This window comes from Balaenoptera ricei, chromosome 8, assembly GCF_028023285.1.
Source record: "Balaenoptera ricei isolate mBalRic1 chromosome 8, mBalRic1.hap2, whole genome shotgun sequence".
Taxonomy (NCBI): domain Eukaryota; kingdom Metazoa; phylum Chordata; class Mammalia; order Artiodactyla; family Balaenopteridae; genus Balaenoptera; species Balaenoptera ricei.
The window spans coordinates 4,885,365-4,906,479 of record NC_082646.1 but is presented as its reverse complement, the minus strand read 5'-3'; the positions used below and the strand labels follow the sequence as shown (position 1 = coordinate 4,906,479).

The 21,115-nt window shown below is 50.4% G+C and overlaps 1 protein-coding gene across 1 annotated transcript; it reads left to right on the top strand.

Moving 5' to 3' along the window:
- The first annotated feature begins 3,100 nt into the window (after positions 1-3,100).
- Positions 3,101-10,739, top strand: LOC132369528 (uncharacterized). The gene is made up of 6 exons (XM_059929211.1): positions 3,101-3,167; positions 3,262-3,442; positions 3,786-3,902; positions 5,935-6,084; positions 6,867-6,982; positions 7,763-10,739. The coding sequence occupies exons 1-6, from the start codon at positions 3,101-3,103 to the stop codon at positions 8,134-8,136; spliced, it is 1,005 nt and encodes a 334-aa protein (XP_059785194.1). The 3' UTR covers positions 8,137-10,739.
- The last annotated feature ends 10,376 nt before the right edge of the window (positions 10,740-21,115 follow it).

Sequence of the window (21,115 nt, the reverse complement as noted above, 5' to 3'; positions counted from 1 at the left end):
TTTGGGGAGAGGACAGAACTCAAGGAGCCACATGTGGTTATCTGGATTTATTGAGAGGACATCACATTACTTCATCTTATCACGGCCCTCACCCATGAATTCACTAAGTAAGTAATTATCACACCAACCAGGTGCAGGACAGCTGCTAAGGACCAAAGATCCAGATAAAATGGAAGAGAATGCCCATTCCCCGCCGCTGCCCTGAAGTTGAGGACGCAAAACGAAAGATCTAACTAACTCAGGAGAAGACGGAAGCAGAATATCAGGAAGGGCCCTGCAGGGTAATTTCTGAGATGGTTTATTCTCCTCTGATAGTTTTCTCCTGGGTATTCATGGCATCCTGGGGGCATCTCACCTCAGCAGAGAGATGACGCTGCCACTCCGGTTCCCATGGAAACCGAACTGGGACAGAAGGAACAGAAGGCTCTTCAAGGTCATCAGAGCACAGGAGAGAGGAGACAAGGACAGCAAGGAAAGGGAGCGCTTCCTCCCTCTCATCGCTGAAACACGTGGCTCCATCAGCAACACGACCTTGGGGCCCCAGGCAGGGAGTTCTGGGGGAGGAGCCTGTGCGCCTCCGCCTCGCCCGCCCGCCCCCCCCCCCCCCCCCGCCTCGACCGCTCCCCACCCCCCGCCGGAAGTGCCGGGGCGGCCCAGGGCCAGGCTCGGGGGGCGGGCTGCTCTTTCGGCCCCCCGGCCCAGCGCTGAGTCCGGTTTCCAGGAGACGTGCCCTGCAAGTTTGGAGATGAATGCCTGTCCCCGTGTGCCCTCCCCCGTCCTCAGAGCCACTAAGCTTCCAGCGCCGTCTTCGTTACCAGCTTCCGGAAGATGTCCCGGAGTCGAGGACTGCCACCCTGAGGATCCTCTGATCAGAAAGCCGCGTGTGGGAGGGGCCAGCTCAGGGCCAGGGCCGCGGGGATGCTGAAACGGCTTCATCTCGCTCTCGCTGGCGTCACCGCGCGTCCCGGTGCGTGTGTCTGTCTGCTGCAGACCCTCTCCTTTCAGCCCTTCCTTGTTTAACACCCCGGCCGTGAACTTCTCCTTCCTTCCAAAAGCCTCAAGAAAAGACCTTTCTGCCTCCCAGCCGCCCAGGCTTCAGAGCAGGGCTGGCTGTTCCCTTGGAACTGTTTATCAGGCCTGTACATCCCCAGCGCTGTCCGGGCCCAGAGCTGGGGGGTGGGGGGAAAGGTCACCAAACCTGAGGACCCTGCCACCAAGTCACGTGAGGCTGGGAGTCCAGCTATCGGACTCAGAGACTGAACGACTTAACGGGGACAGAGTCTTCTGGCAGTGACTGGCAAAGACAAGTCCACGAGGTCGCTTCTGGTTTTCATTAGGCTCCAAATTGTGCCAGGCACCTGCAGCATCACCATGGGGCTCTGGGTCTCCCAGCAGCCCAGGCCCTGCCTCCGGACCCCATTGCCTGAAGCCTGAGCATCTCTGAGCTCCCTGGGGAGACCCTGTCTGCTGAAATTGGCTTCTCCTCATTTGTCATTAGGGCCAGTACTTAAGAGGTTAAAAAAAGTGCAGGATACAAACAGAAGCGGTGGTGACAGCACTGGGGTAATAACGATTATTAATATTGTTAGGGTTGGTTTATTCCTTCTACAGTTCTCCTTGGATCACCAGGGGAGAGGTCTATCCACCCAGAGTGATATTGCAGGGCTGGGCTATACTCACGCATCTAGGCGATGCTTTTACAAACTCAAAAGCTTGGACTGGGTTTGGGGGAAGGGCGTGGGGTAGTGGGGCCCACAGCACAGTCAGCTACTAGCCTACTAGCCCTGTGACTTTAGGGACAGCAACAGCCCTCTGTTGCCACAGTGTAACATGTGGGCTATAATGATTCTCTAAGGCCGCTTCCAGCTGTAAAATCTTATGATTCTCCGGAAAGAAATTATATTAATGATTAACATTCACTTCATCAGGGCCCAGGCTTAGAGCTGAAAGCTGCCTGCCCCGAAGCTGAACTCCCTGCACCATCTACCTGGAGACCACATGCCAGCTGTCCAAATGGAGAGCTGTGGACCGAGCCTCTGGGAGCTGGAGGTAGGGGGGGAAGTTCAGGAGGAGGAGGAGGGGAAGGAGGGGAAGGTGGGGAAGGAGATGGAGGAGACGGAATGACAATTTTTGTGCCCATTTCACAGGTGGGGAAAGTGAGGCTTAGAGAAGAGATAGGTGGGGCCCAGAGTCCCAGCTGGGAGGGTGGAGACACGATTTTGATGCCAACGGTCTGGCTTCAGAGTCCACACTAAGAGGGCCTGGCCCCGCGGAGTCCCAGCGGGAAACAGACGGCACCTTCCAACACGACTGAGGGATGTGAGTGACAGGGGACCCCGGGGGATGGCGCAGTCTCTGGAGCTGGGGTCAGGGCGAGGGCAAGGTTACCTGACCCGGCGGGGCCGGAGCCCAGGCCTGTGTGCGGGACGCAGCCAGCCAGCCCGAGCTCGGGGAGGACGCCCCGCTCCCGCCGCCGCGCGCCTCTCCGGGTGGGCGCGCCCTCCGCGGGGGACCGTCCCCGGAAGCGGCCGTTCTCGGGGTCGCCGCCGCGCGGGCGTGGGGAGGGGGCGGCGGCCGCACTGCTCCGCGCTGCCGGGACACGGCCCTGAGGAGGGGACTCCCGGCGAGGCCCTCGTCCCTGACGCCGCGGCTGAAACTACGCCCGAGAGCCGGCGGGGCCCGGGGAGGAGCGAGGATGCGCGCCCCGCGGGTGAGGCCGGGACGCGGCCCAGCCCCTCCGCCCTCCCGCCGCCCGCGCCGCCCGCGCCGCGCCTCCGGACCACGGCCCCCGCGCCCCCCGCGCCCCCCGCGCCCCGGCCCGTGTCCTCCCCTCGGGGCGCGCGGCCCGTCCTCCCCGGGAAGAGCCTGGTGCGGAGCCGGCGCCCCGCGGCCCCCGGACGAGGCGGCTCTGCCCGCGGGCGCTGAGCAAAGAGCCAGCCGACGGCGCCGGACGGTAGCGGCGGGGGGTGCGCGCTCCGGCCGGAGGCTGAGAGCAGCGGGGTCAGGCCCTGGGCCGAAGAGCACGGACGGGCAGCGCCTCGCCCCCCGGCCCCAGCCCGAGTCGCACGAATCTGTCCTCGCAGCCGATTTGGTGACGACCATGCGGAGTGCCTGCGTGGACCGGCTCCCAGCATCCCTCCTGCGACCTGAGCAAGTTCTTTCCCAATGTGATCAAGCAACAACCAGCCACAGAGGGAGCTGCCCAGTGAGCCACGGAGGAAAAGGTGAGAACCGCGTTCACGGCCACGGCCACGCCCGCAGGCCACGCTCTGCCCACGAGGCCCCCTCTCCCCGCCGTTTTGGGGGGACCCCAGCTCGGCAGCCATGAGACATTCACCCTCGGAAGAGCTGCTTACAGGACGGTGGCCACGCCCGCGGCCCCTCCTGAGGGCGAAGCGGCTGCCCTGCTCCTGCAGCGGCGCGGAGCGCCCGACTGGCCCGCGTGATCTGAAGGGCAAAGAGCCGAGCTGTGGCCGCGCCTCCTTCCCTGCCTTGCAGCCTCTGGGAGCCAGGGTCTCGGGAGTTATGTCCACCGTCCCGCCTCCCTCCTAGCGTCTTGCCCCGCGTCAGCCGCAGGAGGACAGTGGCACGCGCTCCTCAGGGGCCACCTCCACCTCTAGACCCAGATTAGGGGGTTTGCTTTCCTGTCCGGACCTGTCTGGTTCTCTAGGAGTTCCTGCTGCAACCCATCTTAATTTAGGAGGAAGATGGCTCAGAACACCTGGGTGCCCTTTCCAGAAACGTGACGCCTCCATGCGATGAAAAGACAGCCGCTTCTTCTGAAGAACTGGGTGTTCCTACCCCCCAGCTGGCTGGTGTTTGCAGCTCACACGTGGCGTAAAAACCAGTTTTCACGTCAAAACAAGCTTTATTCCCTTTCCATCTCCTGTTGGAGAAGTGAGGTAACTAAGAGCAGAAGGGGTCCCAGCTGTGCTCGTGGGGCTCAGACGGCGCACAGCTCAGAGGCAGGGGGCTGCCCAAGTCGAGTTTCAAGGGTGACGCTTCCATTGGTCGTGGGAATGCATCACCGCCCTCTTCCCTCCCAGTTCTGGACCTGCCTAGAGGGTCCTCAGTGAGGTGCCCTGGGCAGCTACTCTCGAACATCTGGGGGCTAAATATGAGATGAAACCCATTTGCCACCTCTGGTCTGTTATCACAGTGAAGCTCAGGGGCTCCTGGATGGGAACCCACTCCTTGGAGGACTCAAGGGCTAAGTTTCGGTCAAGACCCTGAGCTGGTGTTGGAGGGGAGAGGTGAGAAGCCTCTGCTCTGTCCCTGCTCCCAGGGCAGGGAGGACAGGCGGCCTCGGGCCCCCTTCACTGAGGTGGAATTAGCACACCCATCTCAGGCAGCAGTGACCTTGGGGGACCTGGCCCCGGACAGCAGGCCTCCTCAGGGGCACTGGCTGTGGCGGAAGGGCCTTTGGCCTGCGCGGGTTGTGGCACCAGCAGCATTAGAAGGTTCACCCACTATGAGCCAAAGCAAGAGAGCAGGGACGCGGGGGCAAAGAATCACCTCCAGTGAGGCCCCCGGATCACATCCTGGGGACTCATAAAACTCCTGGGAGGGATGTGAAGGAACGGGGCTCGGGAGTGTTAAGGCGGCAGAGCTAGGAGAGCGGAGTGGGGTGGCCAGCGGGAGGATGGCCGCAGGGGAGGGCGGGGGTCGAGAGGAGTAAGGGTGACAAGAGGCAACAGCTTTCTCTCATCCACTTTGGCCCCAGGAGGTGGTGTTCTCTGCAATGGGACTTACTCTTGAGGAGATGAAACCTCAGTATCTGCAGTTCTCTCTCCCGATTGGCTTCTTGGGAAAGTCCATCATCTTCTCCGTTTTCTGTGCCTTCATACTATGCCTTTCCTCTCCTTCCTCTGGCCAATTTCCATGGGTTCTCCAAGACAGAATAGAAAGTATTTCAAGGACAACTTTCCTAACCACCGGCCAACTGGGGTGAATGCCTCTCTCAGGGCCGCCGTGCCTTCTCAGTTCCAAAAGGCCATTCACATTGTAGTCTAAGTAAGTGGATCGCTGGCGTGTGCAGTTATCAGTTTATTGAGTCTCAGCTCCAACTGCACCCTTCAGCGCCTTACTCTGTGATAACGAAACCGGGCCCTGTAAATATTTCTTCTTCGCCAGCCGGCATGAGGTTAAGCTTGCACAGGGCACTGGCCGGACATCGCAGAAGGAAGGGGCCTCTCTCCCGCGTCTGTGCTTCCTTCCTGCTTACCCAGGGCTGCCAGACGTGTGGGAGCTGAATACGCCATGGTGCTCACCTTCCAGCAAGTGTCGTTCCCAGTCCCCGCCTGGGTCCCCGGCCTGCTGGCTCCCCAGGAGGGCTGGCCAGCCTTGGCCCGTGATCCCCCGCCCACCCTCCTTGGTCTCCTGCTAACCCAGTGGGGCGCTCGCAGCGTGCCGGTCCCCACCTGCGTTTCCTCGCTCTCCAACCACGGGCTGCCGCCTGTGGCCCAGCTGTGGCCCAGGGCGTGCCAGTCATCTTCTCACCGTCCAGCAGGCTTCAGCCTCACCCGCTCCAAACAAAGTTGGAATTCTAGGCTCGGAGTGGCGAGGAGGCCCCCTTGCAATCATCTACCTCACTCAGCCTTAGGATGGTCTTCAGAGCTGCTTTATTCCTTCTTCGTAGCTAATCTCCTGTAAAGAGTTACTAGTAGTTTATATCAAACTTTCCTGTACAAATTACATGTGGGGATGGAACCCACGCTGATACACCTGGAGTAGTTTTGCTCCAAAAATAGGGATGGGAGGAGGAGGAGGTGCCGTTTACCTCGACTGTCATGTGACAAGGCCCGCGCCCCTGCCCAGAAGCTGTGTAAACAAGAGCCCTGCGTCCCTCCCAGGCCTTCCGAGGCCCTGCCACGGCCCCGCTGCCACGGCACTTCTCACAGATCAGGTGGCCGGCCACTGTCTGTGTCCCCACAGGCTGTGGGCACCTCTGCGTCTCACCGTGCGGGCCCCGGACCTGCAGCAACAGTACCACCTGGGAACTGGTTGGAAATGCAACTTCTCGGGCCCCGTTTCCGATCTGGTGAATCAGAAACTCTGCGTTCTGTGCTGTCACGAGCCCTTCAGGTGAATCTGATGTTAGCAAAGGTTTGAGAACCACTGGTATGGAGGAACTTAACTTCTTAGGCCTCACCTGCAAATGGTAATGATTGTATCTTCCTCACATAATGGTTGTGAGGATTTGATAAGATGGCACAAAGTAAGAGCACAATAATGGGGGCAACAGTATAGACACAGAGATAGAGATACACAGATAGAGGAATGATACAACCTTCTTCACTGCCTGCTCCGCACCCCTCCTCTCCTTCCTAGAATTTGGAGGTCCTGTGAAAGTGGTCTCCTGCACACTGTTTCCCAGCTGACTAGGGGTGCAGGTCTGACCTTTCTAAACGGGCCAAGGCCAGAGAGGAAGGTGACCCAGGGCTTAGCTCCCCGGAAGCGAGTCCAGAGCCTCCCTGGAGATGCCCGTGGGCCCTTGGCGGATGGGCTGGGCCCTCACCTGTTCTTGGCACGCTGGCCTGTGGGGGTGACCCAGGCACAACACCAGCCCCCCATTTGCAACCAGTGCCAGAGGTCAAGAGGCAACGGCCGGGTGAGCAGAGACAAGGTCGCTGCCCAGCCAGGAGCTGGGACGTCAGCCCGCGGTGGGGCCGGGTTTCCATGTGCAGATGGTTCTCCCGTGTGCCGGGAAATCGGGGGTTTCTCCAGAAAGCTGATTCTAGCACTGCTCCATGACCCCTCCTCGGCTTACAGCAGGCCTCTCTCAACGTCCATGAAGGCGCATGAAGAGCAGGCAGGGGGTGTCCACTCAGCCTCGGGAGACTGACCGCACCGTGTTCACCCTGCAGACCGGTTCCCACCCACGCGGGCTGTCCTCAGCAGCTGCCACCCAGCCCTGGCTTCACCGCGACCTCATCTCATCCTAATTACCAGGCCCGACTGAGAGATGCAACTCAGACCCCAGGTAAAACGAGGGATGGGTGGGAGGATAGCAGAAGGTGAAAGGGCAACTTTCTCCAGGAACGGAGCTGGCCGTTGTGTGGATCCTAATTTTGGACCAGCTTGAATGTACTTTATAGTTAGCCCGTGAAATGCCGGCTCCTATCTGGAAGGGAGACACATCTGATTCTGAATGAAGCACTACCCACTAAAGATATTATCACAGGCAGAATATTAATTTTTATCCCCCATACATGTTTCCAACCTTCAGACATACAGCTCCTTTTTCTACCTCCAAATTCTTGGAAAGATGTTTATATTTGGGAGCTCTTTATTCCCCGTCTTGAGGGGATTTCTCACTGACTGTGTCTTTATTACAGAGCAAGGAAAGCTGATGCGATGAACGCTCACTGGATAGAAATCCTGGGGCTCTTAATTAAACCGGATGAGACATCTTACCCTGAGAAACACTCTCATTTGCTTCTTTTTTTTTTTTTTTTAGTTTATTTATTATTTATTTATTATTTATTTTTGGCTGTGTTGGGTCTTCGTTTCTGTACGAGGGCTTTCTCCAGTTGCGGCAAGCGGGGGCCACTCTTCATCGCGATGCGCGGGCCTCTCACTATCGTGGCCTCTCTTGTTGCGGAGCACAGGCTCCAGATGCACAGGCTCAGTAGTCATTTGCTTCTTAAAAATTCATTTACATCCTCTGAGAGATGTAATTTGCATTTCCCTGTCTCATTCCTGAATCAAAAGTTATAATGTTGCAGAGAATGGTTTTTGCCTAAATATGTTTTCTCTCTAGTATCGCGAAGAATCTGTGATGGCAAGGAGTGTGGGCCTCTGCCCATGAGGGGCTCTGCCTCCATCGCTTCTCCAGCAAGCTGGGAGCCACAGGTGTCAGGGAGAGAACCTCTGCCCTCCACCCGGGCTCCCCGACCTCCTCTGACACCCTTCCAAAGCAAGGCAAGAGAAGTTCTACTTAGCCACGTCTCACTAGGGAGACGTTACTGTGGCTTAATGATCGTAGCCATGTGGGGTACATCTCTTAAACTTTGTGCTCCCAGGCAAGAAGCACACCTTTCTAAGGCTGTCCCCTCGGACAGACTTCGGCGACCGTCCTCGCTCTCAGATCGCTGCCGGACACAGGCCGGCCAAGCTCACCAGTTGGGCGCGTGAGTTGAGGGCGACTTTCTAGACTTGGACACTGTTGATGGGCAAGGCGTCTGGCTTCCTTCCCTTCATCCTCTGCTCAGGAGTGTTCAGCATTTCCATTTTTATAAGAGAACCGTGACTGCAAGGTATTAGCACAGTCTGAGCTACTGGCAATATGGGACTTTTCTCATTTTTGCCTGTTACAGCTTGGACGTAGCGCTCCTCTTGTTACATCTGCAAAGTGAGAATGAGCGAGCAGCAGGCCTCTAACTCAGGCCTGATGCCCTCCTGGGCTTGACCTTGAACGCTGGGTTTTAGGACATGAATGGGAGAATAGACATGGATGGGGTTAGAGAGGTGAGCACATGCCAGAAAGTAACACGCACTCGTGCCATTCCGAGGGGTCGGGACTGTCCTGCAGAGTAGCGCTTCTCAGAATGCGACCCAGAGACCACCTGTACAGAGCAGCCTGACACGTTTGCCAACAATGTTATTCTTGAGCCCCGTTCCCAGGTCTACTGACTCTGAATCTTTGTGGTGGATCCAGGACCCCACGTAGTCACAAGATGCCTGGGTAATTCTCAAGCACACTTTACTTTGAAAACAATGGCACCATTGATTGAGAGGTTCATTCAAGAACCTAAACCAAGGGATGATGTAATCAGATTGATCGCTTTGGTTGCACTTTGTGGGACGTATTTTAAAAACTGGAGGCCAGACAAGTGATTATCGTAATACTCCAGGTGAGGAATGATGAAGGTCTGAACTGAGCACCAGCGATGAGGCTGCAGCTACATGAGGAGGTCAGCTCTGGAGTTTCCAACTTGAGTGATTGAGTCAATAAAGGATAATTAGGGGGATTCAAAGGAAATGTAATTTGCGGAGGAAAATTCTTAGTTGCTTTAGATATGCTGAGTTTGAGGAGCCTGGGGTTACCCCGAGGGGAGCAGTCCAGGGGGAGGTTGGACGGAAGTTTGGACTCAGGAGGAAATTCTGAACAAAAGATAACAGAGAGACGGGGAAGGAAATCCTTGGCGCGGATGTGATTTCTCAGGAAGAATGCGAGAGCAAAGAAAAAGCCTGAGGACAAAATGTTTAGGACTGTCAACATCAAAGGGCGAAGCAGAAGAAAAGTTGCCTGATGAATGGGGCTTAAAATTAGGGAAAGTAACTTTTTTAATGTCCATTTTATTTTTTTTTAATTTGAATACAAAGTGTTTTAATAAACAAGAATGTAACCACTGCTAAATTATCCATATGCTGAGTCAAGGCAAAAATGTTACCCAGATTAAAAGAACATAGACATGATAGTCCATGAAGCCAGTGGGATGAAGTTAAAAATAAGAGTTTAATGTCCATTTTAGATCAATTTAAATTTTAACAAGACGGCATGTTTGCATAGGTAGTGATTAGGAAATACAATTCTATTTAAGTATTTATCCCAGGCTATTTAATAAATTTAATGAGATGAATGCAAGCACCAGAGTTCAATGTTGCAGGTGGGGCAGGAGGAGAGAATTGAGTTGGGTGGGAGAATAGCCATATCACCAGTGAGAGTTCAGGGGATGCGGACATAAGTGAACCCTCTTCATTAAGGCTGCGCACAAAGTAAAAATGCTTTCAGTAAAATTGCCTTCAGTAAGAAATGCCACCAGCCAGTTCTTTCAGGCATGAGTGTAAGAAAAATCAAAGAGATATTTTGGAAGGACAAAGTGGAAACTGCTTTTCTACACCTCACATGTGAGTGGAGGCAGGAAGGCTATTGGTTTAAACGTCTCTTGGCTGGGAACAGAATGGATTTTCCCCTTTCCTTCTTTATGTGTATGTTGTTGCTAATAATTCACAAAGTATTTTCCTATTTACACCTCAATTCCCCCAAGTAAATGTTTAACCATGATTACACATTAAGAAAAATAAGAACTTACACTGAGAGTCTTAACCATGCCCCAGAATTGGTTTTCAGTGCATTATTGATCTCAACCCATTCGTTCTGCACAAGCATGTTATAAACTAGGTACACTCATCCTTATTTTATAGAAAAGTAAGCAGAGGGCTGGGGTAACTTAACCAGGGTCACCCAACTAAGACACCCACATAAAAATTCACACCCAGGCAGTCTATATCCTGCACCTGTTCCTTTGTCTATCATTTTATACCACTTTTAGTTCATAGGTCCTAGTGACTATTAATAAATAGAAGCTGCTTAGATTACCCAGTTACTTTTGATTTTCTCAGAGGAAGCCCAAGGTAGTCAGTAACTAGGAACTGCCATGAGAGTTTATGATAAATAATCAGTGAGGCGGAATAACTCATAAATGTTCTCTCTTGCTGTTAGGCTCTATAATATATGTACATTTCATTACATGACCCTATGCATATTTATTACTTTAGATGGTTTTCACCTGTCTGGTTTTAGCTAGATTATAAATTCTCTGAGGCAAAGTAGTACATACTCTTAATATTCAGAGCCTGGCACAGGAAAGCAGTGAAAATCCATTGATGCATTTTTAATGAACAAGTCAGGTAATGAAGGGGAGCTTGGAAGAGCTTCTTTTAGTCACACAAATATTTTTCAGTTATTTTCCAAATAGCCTGAGTTGGAAAATCTAAATCTAAAATATGTTTCAGGGCTTGGTATTTATTTCTCTTTTAGAAGATATTTTAAATACATTTTTATAACTTCAAGAGAAATGTATCCATATAGACATGATTCATTTTGAAAGGACCCTATGGAATCCATGGTATTAAGAACCTTTTTTTTTTTTTTTTTTTAAAGAAAAGAACAAAATTTCTTACTTGAGCCAATCTCTGAACCAAAGGGCTGTAGCTGAAGGTTGATTGTGGTTCAGAGTTACCCCAAACTCTTGAACCACCATACTGAATGCTCCTCTCTCTCTCTTTCCATCAAGTATATTCTCAAATACAACCCCTGCCTACTGGAAGTGTCTGATACGAAATGTTAAAGCATAAATGCTGGTGGCCAGAGGCCCTATGCTGAAAGTCCCAAGAGGACCTCTGCTCTTGGTAATGGAGATTCAGTAATTTAGAACAAACCTCTGACTGAGGACAAATATAAGAGGTAGATAAAAATCTTTTAAAAACTGTTCTCAAAGGCACTGTTAGCTCTTGATAGTAAGCGAACAAGATCATGATGAATTATTGGGAGAAGATCTAGGAGAGAGAGCAGAAGCCCAGAGAGGTAAGCCCGGTAGTTGGGACCACTTCCCCTTTCGGAGTATGGGTTGGTTCTAGAGGAGTTGGCTGAAGGGCACATTGCATATTGCATGTGGCACATTGCAGGGCTTAATGCACCTGAGTTGCAGTGTGGAGCTCACCAACATAGGGATGAGCCAATATATAGGGGAGTGGCCTGACGAACCCAGTTCCTTTTGGGTTGGGAAAGTCTGCACCCTAGGAGCAAACTGAACAGAACCAGATTGTTCTCAAGGAGACTGCAATTCAGCTTCAAGCTCTCTCCAAGTCTGGTACTGGATTAGGTAGCTCCAAGTGTTGGCATCCGTAGATGTATAGCAGAAGCGAGCATAAATCCTTTCTGGAGGAAGGTGATATTATTCTAGTCCTCAAATTATTTTAGCAAACAATTTTTTGAAAAGAATGTTCAGCACACAATAAGAAATAACTAGTGCACAAGAAGAAAACAAGCTAAGAGAAAAAATAGACAATAGAAACAGACTTACAGGGACTACAGAAATAGCACTTATCGGACGTAGACTTTAAAATATCTATGCATATGTGTTCAAGATGACAAAAGACAATATCAAGAATTTTGGCAGAGAAGTAGAACTATTAAAGGAAAGAAGGATATTCCAGAACTGAGAAATTTTTAATGTCGATTTTTAAAACTCGGTGACGTATTAAATAATAGATTACTCTGAAAAGCTAAAAATCTGAATTATGAACTGGTGAAAAGAAAATATCCAGCATAAAGCATGGAGAGACAAAACAATGGAAAACAGGAGAGTAGGAGACAGAGAAAATATAGTGAAACAGTATAACATACACATACGTGGAATCCCAGGAGAGGAGAGCGAAAACAAGGCAGAAATGATATTTAGAGATATAATGGCTGAGAACTTTGCAAACATGCTGAAAAATATTAAGCCATAGATTTTAAAAGTTCTATACCCCTAAGCAAATTACATTAAAAATATATTACATGGGCTTCCCTGGTGGCGCAGTGGTTGAGAGTCTGCCTGCCAATGCAGGGGACACGGGTTCGAGCCCTGGTCTGGGAAGATCCCACATGCCGTGGAGCAACTAGGCCCGTGAACCACAACTACTGAGCCTGCGCGTCTGGAGCCTGTGCTCCGCAACAAGAGAGGCCGCGACAGTGAGAGGCCCGCGCACCGCGATGAAGAGTGGCCCCCGCTTGCCACAACTAGAGAAAGCCCTCGCACAGAAACGAGGACCCAACACAGCCATAAATAAATAAATAAATAAAATTTAAAAAATATATATATATATTACATGTATTTGTATAAATACACACACACACACACACACACATCATCATCATCATCATCTCCATATCTAAGCACACTATTGTAAAAATACTAAAAAAAAAAAAAGAAGACAAAGAGAAGATCTTAAATGCAGACTGAGGGGTGAAAAAACAATACCTTCAAAGGAGTAACAATTAGACTTACAGCTGACTTCTTCATAAAAATAATGGAAATCATGGGCTTCCCTGGTGGCGCAGTGGTTGAGAATCTGCCTGCCGATGCAGGGGACACGGGTTCGAGCCCTGGTCTGGGAAGATCCCACATGCCACGGAGCAACTAGGCCCGTGAGCCACAGCTACTGAGCCTGCGCGTCGGGAGCCTGTGCTCCGCAACAAGAGAGGCCGCGATAGTGAGAGGCCCGCGCACCACGATGAAGAGTGGCCCCCACTCGCCGCAACTAGAGAAGGCCCTCGCACAGAAACGAAGACCCAACACAGCCAAAAATAAATTAATTAATTAATTATTTTTTTTTAAAAAAAGGTCCACATCAAAAAAATCTTTAAAAAAAAATAATAATGGAAATCAGCAGACAATGGAAAGAAAATAATAGCCAGCCTATATCCATGAAAATGTCCTTCAGGAATGAAGGTGAAATAGAAACATTTTCAAATAAACAAAAACTAAGAAGTAATTAACATCAGACCCACACTAGAGGAAATAGTAAATGTTATTCATGCAGAAAGAAATGATCCCACATAGAAGTTCAAAGATACAGTAAGGTATGAGCAATGGAAATGATAAATAGGAGTGAATCTAAATGAATAGCCAAACATTTGATTTATAAAAAATATGGCATTGATGAGCTTTGGGAAAAGGAAATATTTTTCAATAATTGGTGTTAGACAATTATATCCATATAGAAAAAAAAATACTAAGCTGACTCCATCTCACATTATATGGAAAAATCAATTCTAGCTAGATTTGAGTCACAGGATAAAAGGTAAAACAATAAAATTTCTAAATTTGTGACCTTATGGTAGGGAATGACTTTTTAATAGGACATAAAATTCACTGACCCTAAATGAAAAAATTGATATATCTGACTAGATTAAAATTAAGACTTTGTTCTTTAAAAATTAGGTGGTCAATACCAGAAGATTGGGACTTCCCTGGCAGTCCGGTGGTTAAGACTTTGAGCTTCCATTGCAGGGGGTGTGGGTTCAATCCCTGGTTGGGGAACTAAAATCCCACATACCTCGTGGTGCAGCCAAAAAATTTTTTTAAATTAAAAAAAAATACCAGAGACACACCTACAAGAATTGAAAAAGGTTGCTCTGGGCAGTAGAAATTGGAAAGTGAGTGGGAACTGATGTTTTATTATAAGGTTTGTGATCCTGTTTGACTTTCAAAACTAATTATGTGAATGATTTTCATTACAGTAAGTCCCCTACATACAAACCTTCAAATTGCGAACTTTCAAAGATGCAAACGTGCATTTGCATGTCCAATCACGCAGGTTAGTTCAAGTATCTGGCCTACATTGTCACATGTGTGCATCCTCTGAAAGTGGTTGTGCTTCTGTGTACTTTACTATACAGTACTGTATAGAGTACAGTATCTTTATTTCAAGCCCAGGGTGTCCTGAAGCAAGCATAAACAGCAGCAGTGATATAGCTGGTACTGTTAAGAAGCGCGAGGAATTGGAGGCCCAGAGGAAGGATGAAGAGAGACAAGAGGAAGAAGTAACTGAAGAACCGAAGAGATTCACGATACAGGAAATGGCAAGGGGGGTTTTCTTTATTTGAGGAGGCACTGTTAGTTTTTGAGGCACAGGACCCGAACTGTGCATGAAGGTTGCAGCAGCCGTTCAGAATGCAATCCAGTGCTACCGTGTCATCTATGATGAGAAAAAAGAACTGCTTTTTCCCCAGACGTCACTGGATCATTTTTTCAAGAGTGTAGATAGAATTGAATCCAGCAAGGAACCAGAACCTGTGCCATCACCGTCAGGCATGAGTGAAATCACAGCTTGCCCTCTGTCTCCTATTGCTGACGATCCTTCAGCTCTACCATCTCCCACCTCCTCTCCCTCCTCCAGTGAGTAACTCTTCTTGCCTGTTCACTCGATGCCAGCCCCTATATGCCAGCCGTTGTACTGTACTACTGTACTTTTCAAGGTACTGTACTGTAAGATTAAAAATGTTTTCTTTATTTTTGCGTGTTTTTTTAAATGTATTATTTACATGAAAAGTATTATAAACCTATTACAGTATAGTACTATATAGCCTATTGTGTCAGTTGGGTACCTATGTTAACTTTGTTGGACTTACAAACAAATTGGACTTAGAACGCGCTCTTGGAACGGAACTTGTTCGTATGTAGGGGACTTACTGTGCAGAAAAGTTGTTACAGATGACAGCTATTATGATAATGGTTATAAATTTATATGCCAGCCTGAAAACATTCCACTCTTTGGAGCTATTGGACTAAGGCTCGCATTCTGCTAGACGCACAACCGCCTCTTACTTATCTGGTACTTCGCTCTCTCCAGAGCGCTTTCTCAGATGATGAGGGGCTTCATTTGTCCCGCACTGCTTCTGAGGCTGTCCTGACTGCGGTCACTCTCCCCATTTTACAGACAAGGCAGTGGTGGCTTCAAGAGATGGAGTAACTTAGCAAAGTCCCATGGCCGGTTCCCTCAAATTTGGTGTGGAATCAGGTGGGGATAAATAAGGTGGTCACATTATTATTAATAAAGCAGCTGTGGCCAAAACCAAAAATTCCTGACACCCAGTCCAGACCATATGCAACCAGACATGTTTCCTAAAACGTGTTCAGAAGGAATATTCTGTGAACAAATGCTCTACAATCCAACACCAAATACTCCTTCTTAGAGGTTTTCATGTACACGTGCCATGTGGATCTCCAAGAAATTCTGTAGTTACAAAACCAAACAAACCTATTTAACCCATTATTTTCCAAACCTTGGGACCATGTGGTCTTTGTGGGCTGGGGAGACTCCCATTTACAGTGACGACTGTGAAACATAACTTGTGACACTGCGCTGGTGCCAGGTGAACCCTGGACAAGCAGGGGAGTGGTGGGCAGAGCCGCCTGGTTCTAGAACGGAGCCTGGGGGAGGGGATGGCTCCTCTCTGGGAACGATGGCATCTAAATCACGATGACACGGATTCTTCTGAGGAGTTCCTTTTAAAAATACAAGTTCTGTGGATATATGTATTATATACATATAGCTGATTCACTCTGCTATATACCTGAAACTAACACAACATTGTAAATCAACTATACTCCAATAAGAATTTTTTAAAAAATTAATTAATTTAAAAAACAAGTTCTCTGGCCATCAAAGAGACAATTCATTTAGTGGCGCATAGAAATCTATATTCTAAAAAAGCTCTGCAAAAAAATAAATAAATAAATAAAATAAAAAATGAAAAAGCTCTGCAAGGAATTCTGATGTGTGTCCACATCAGAGTTTGGAAACTCTGCTGGGGCTCAGAAGCCCTGTCTGGACTTAGCATGTGAAAATGGAGAAGCTAGTCTCTAAATGTTTATGCCATTTCCTGAAAATAGCCATAAACAGTATTCGAGAATTGAAAACCATGATATCATCCTTAGAAATCACGGAGACTTCTAATGAAAGCAACCCCTCACTAGCGTTCTTGGGCGGATGGCGTTTTTATCCCAGTGCTGTGTGTCACAGCTCCAATCTCACCCTCCTGCTTTCAGTACTGGCTCCTCACATCAGCTCCCAGCCTCTGCGGCCGGGTCCGTGCCCTTGAAGTGCCCGGACTTGTGGTAGTGGATGCGAAGAGAGGAGGGAGAAAGCAGCCTACGGAGCATCGGGGGGCCCGAGCCGCCCTGGTCCACACACAGGACGCTGGCGAGGAACGAGCGTGTCACCAGCGCCATCTGGCGGCTTTTTCAAAACCCCGCTCTCCAGGCAGCAGGAAGGTCAGGTTTTGGCATCTGGAGACGCCCGTGGTTACAAAGGCAGCCCTTCCGCGCAGGGCTGAGCATTGGGCAAAATAACAGTTTCCTAAAGTTCTTCTTTCCATGACCCCTTTCTTTCTTAAAATGATTTATTTATTCATTCGTTCATTCAACAAACCTGTTTGCATATGTACCGTGTGTCCCCGGCTCGTAGGGCTTACAAACTAGTTAAGAGATGCAGACAATTAGTAGACAATAAATACAAACCATTTCTGAATAATAAGTGCTATTTAGAGAATTAAGAGGGTGAGATGATCAAGTGGCCTTGAACTGGGTCATCAAGGAAGGCTCTCCGATGGAGTGAGAACGCGGTGAAGAGAAGCGGCCTCCCATGAGAAGGGCGTTCCTGGCGGACCTGGGATGTAGGAATAAGGAAAAGGCAGCGTCTGACTGTGACAGGAGGGGGGGAGGGAGAGAGGCGCCAGGGAGCCGGATCATATCGAGCAGGCTGAAGAGCTGGGATTTAACGTCAAGTGCTATTTGGAGGGGCAGTGGCCCGCAGCGGGAGAAGAAGGGTTCTCCAGGTGCAGAGAAAAGGGCACCACTGGGTGGCAGAGCAGGCAGCTCCCAAAGGACCTCCAGGTGGCATCGGCCACCAATCGTCAAGATTTCAGGAACACCGCACACCCTCAGGGCTCGGAGGGTCTTCACAGGCCTGTTCTAATTACCCATCCAACATTCCCATCCCTCTTACAGCATCCTTGCTCATGGCTCTCATGTCTGATTGCCTCCACCATTTAGGGCCAATCAGAACAAGCCTACCTCCTTCTCCCCTCAGAGTCCTGTGTGTACGTGGGCTGTGACTCTCATGCTCGCCTCCTCCCTCCCAAGCCTCCCCTCCTTCACTGGGATGTGGGTGACAGGTGAGGGGAACTTGTTGCTGAAGAACTGAGGAGAAGCCAGCACAGATGATCAGGAACCTTCCTGGACAATAAGGAGGTCTTTGGACAAGCATCCCATTCTCTAAGATAGGGGACAAAAGGTGCCCATCTCTGTGAGGTATAATCACCAAGGAAATTACCTTAAAGTAGGAAAGTGATGGTATTAGTGAAACCGAGCAGGACCTGTGGGGCCCTCCCGAGCACAAAAGCCTTCCTGCATCCCCTGTTTCTTGTTTGTAGGAAAAAGGTTTTCAGCCTCCTAGACCTTCCTTGAGTTCCAAAGGGCAGATTCAAACAGTTACTAATTAGAGGAGTGAGGGAATGCAGAAACAAAGGAAAGGCAGTGAAGAAACAATAGTGCAGAGATGGGGCAGAGTCCTGGTTCCTCCTCAAGGGATATACAGAACAATATATAACAATCTCTGAGTTCTTCTACAGTAACGAAGGCCTCCACCCAGGGGGAGGACGGTAACTTCAGACCGAACGGACTGGTTGCAACCAGAAGGCTGATGATTGAGATTCCTGGATCACCACCCTGTGACCTCCCCACCAACCAGTCAGAGGGAGGTCATACACCCTGCAGAGCTCCCCACAAATTTTGCCCATAAAAACTCTTCCCTGCAAACCATCAGGGAGTCTGAGCTTTTTGAGCACGAGCCACCCTTTCTCCTTGCCTGGTCCTGCAGAAAACCTTTCTCTGCTCCAAACTGATGTTTCGGTTTGTTTGGCCTCACTGTGCATCAGGCACACGAATTTGGCTTTGGCAACATTCGTACACTATCCTGGAATACTCATATTAGGGTAGCAAAAATTTTTTCGAGTCCAACATTGGCTGCTTTTGGCTAGAAGCTATTCCTACGTGTTCTAGGTTTATTTAAGAGTTAAGATAGCCTTTGGCACTCTAATCATCATAAACTCTGGTAGGAAGAGAACCATTTCCCCCCATTAATCAGTATAAAACACTTGCTAAGTGGCATTGAGAGGAGCACCAAGAAAACAGGTAGTTCCTACATCAGGAGGGGCCAGGCAACAGTGAAATCCAGAGCCAGGGCAGCTCCTTTCAGAGAGTTCCGGGGGCCCAGCAGCTTTAACCTGTAGGGTCCAAGTAACATCAGTGAGATGGTTTCCTATACTTTCTATCCCCTTTAAGCTCCTGTAACTTAGAGAAGTGGATCACTCAGGCACTAACCCATTTACGTTTCTGGAGGCTATCATCCCTTGGTACATAGGTTACTCTGTATGTTTGCTGAAAACGATTCAAGCCTTGATTTTTCCTTCTTTTCCAAAGTTGCTGTGGCCTTGAGGAAAAGGGTTCATTACATTTTCTCAGGCCCGCACTCTAAAATGCTTTGTAGGGTGGGTGTGAAAGTGGGAGGGAAGTCTTTTCCGGACACTTAGAACATCTCCATTCCTCTCTTCCAAGTAACTCCCCTTCACTACCTTGCAAGCAATTTTCAAATCTGACCTCCTTTAAAAAAGAGTTTCTGACGAATTCTGGCAGCATCTAGTCACTCTGGCAGTTGAATTTGAAATAACTTAAGCTAACTTGCTTTCCTTTTGGGGCCATCAAGCAACACTACTAGTCCAAACGCGCTTGTAACACATGAAAGCAAAGCAAACAAGTGAGGTTGGGTCCATTCTTGCCGCTGAGGAGAGAGAACCGGTTCTATTCCGGTGTCCAGACTAAGGCTTCTGAGCTCACACGTTGCACTGCGTTACCATGGAGGACGGGCACCCGTCGGTCATTCGTTCACTAGGCACTGAGGCACATATTCCGCTACGGCCCTGTTTTCGGCGTGAGAATATAATAGTGAACAAAGTCCTTGTCGTCGCGGAGTGTGCATTCTCGAGGAGACACGGGTGTACATGTGTAGCATAGGAAAGCGGAGGAAGTGGGTTGAGAGCAGTACGAGATGCTATTTTAGATGCGGGGGGTCATATCTAAGGTGGTGACACTTGGCAAAGACTTAAAGTGAGGGAGCAGGCCGGGTGAACACTGGGGCCTGAGCGTGCAGGGGACGGACGTGCGTGCACAGGTGCGGCGAGGGGACGCGGCCCGTCTAGGGAAGAACCAGGAGCTGCGTGAGGCCGCAGTGATGGAGCAGGTGAGGGGTGGGCAGAGGGCTGTTTGACCCCAACAGCCCTCACAGAGCACCCGCCGCACGGCAAGCCTTCCTGCGTGTGTCGGGACTGAGCGAGGTACGCCGGCTCCTTACCTCCAGAGGCTTTCCTCCAGCCAGTGACCGGAGCCTCGTGGGCGCAGGGCCAGCTTCTTGCCACCGTCGTAGGTGCGCAGAGCGCCGAGCTGCCCGCTGCCCTGGGCTCGCCTCCTTCCAGGCTCGGCGGCCTCGCGGGGCCTGGGGGCGGCGGGGCCCGGAGACCAGCTCCGGTCCGGCCGTGCGCGGGAGGCCCTGCCTCGCCTTGGGGCCGCCTTCCAGCTCCTCGTCCAGGACCCTCCAGCCGCCACCCCGGGGACACGCGTCTCAGATGAGGCGGCTCAAGGCGGGCAGCCGGCCGCCGCACAGAAGGCTGTTCCCGGGAGAGTCGCCCGACCTGCGGCGGACTTGGCTTGAGCAGCAAGTACACCGTTTTTGTGCGAAGGTACTGAGAGGTGGGTGACGTCACCACAGCATAAGCCTAGCCGAGCCTGAGGCGGGGGTGAGTTCCCTGCAAGTTCACAGCCCGGTGTCTTGGCCGGTCCAGGGTTAGGGTGTTCGCGACCTCTGAAGACCCCCTTTGGGCGGGCAGCACAGAAGTGATAAAAGTGCAGCCTCCGAGTCAGAGAGCTGGGGCCTGAATCCCCCAAACCTCCGAGGAATGAGCTCGGGCACATCACTGAAACTTTCTGGGCCTCAGTCTCTTTATCTGTCAAGTGGCATAAAAGTAACAAAGCTACTTGACATAACTGTTGGAAGGCCGAGTTGGTATTAATACATGTAAACGCCTAGAAGAGCCTGGTATATGGTAATCGACCAATAAATTGTTAGCACGATATTTGCCATCACTTCAGTCACTACACTCTCTTCTCTGAATAAGCATTTTCCTTCCACGGATCTTGAATCAAGAAAAATGGTCGTGGGCTTCCCTGGTGGCGCAGTGGTTGAGAATCTGCCTGCCAATGCAGGGGACATGGGTTCGAGCCCTGGTCTGGGAAGATCCCACATGCCGCAGAGCATCTGGGCCCGTGAGCCACGGCTACTGAGCCTGCGCGTCTGGAGCCTGTGCTCTGCAACAAGAGAGGCCACAATAGTGAGAGGCCCGCGCACCGCGATGAAGAGTGGCCCCCGCTTGCCGCAACTGGACAAAGCCCTCGCACAGAAACGAAGACCCAACACAGACAAAAATAAATAAATAAATAAATAAATAAATATTTAAAAAAAAAAAAAGAAAAATGGTCGTGTGTTTAAGAATAACGGAAAGACCCTTATAACTGACCCTAAGTTTTCCTTTTCAAAAGTGGAGAGACAAAGTCATCTCGCTTTAGCCCCTCTTGCGTAAAGCACGCTGTCTGTTTTCCCCTGTGATTCTTCTGCGGCAAGTCTGAGCGCGGCTCCTGTTCCGGCCACCGTGTGCTTTAACCAGCCCGCGAGCCGCTGGGGCCACACAATGAAGCCAGGCCTGCTGACAGCTGCTCCGTTAGTAGAG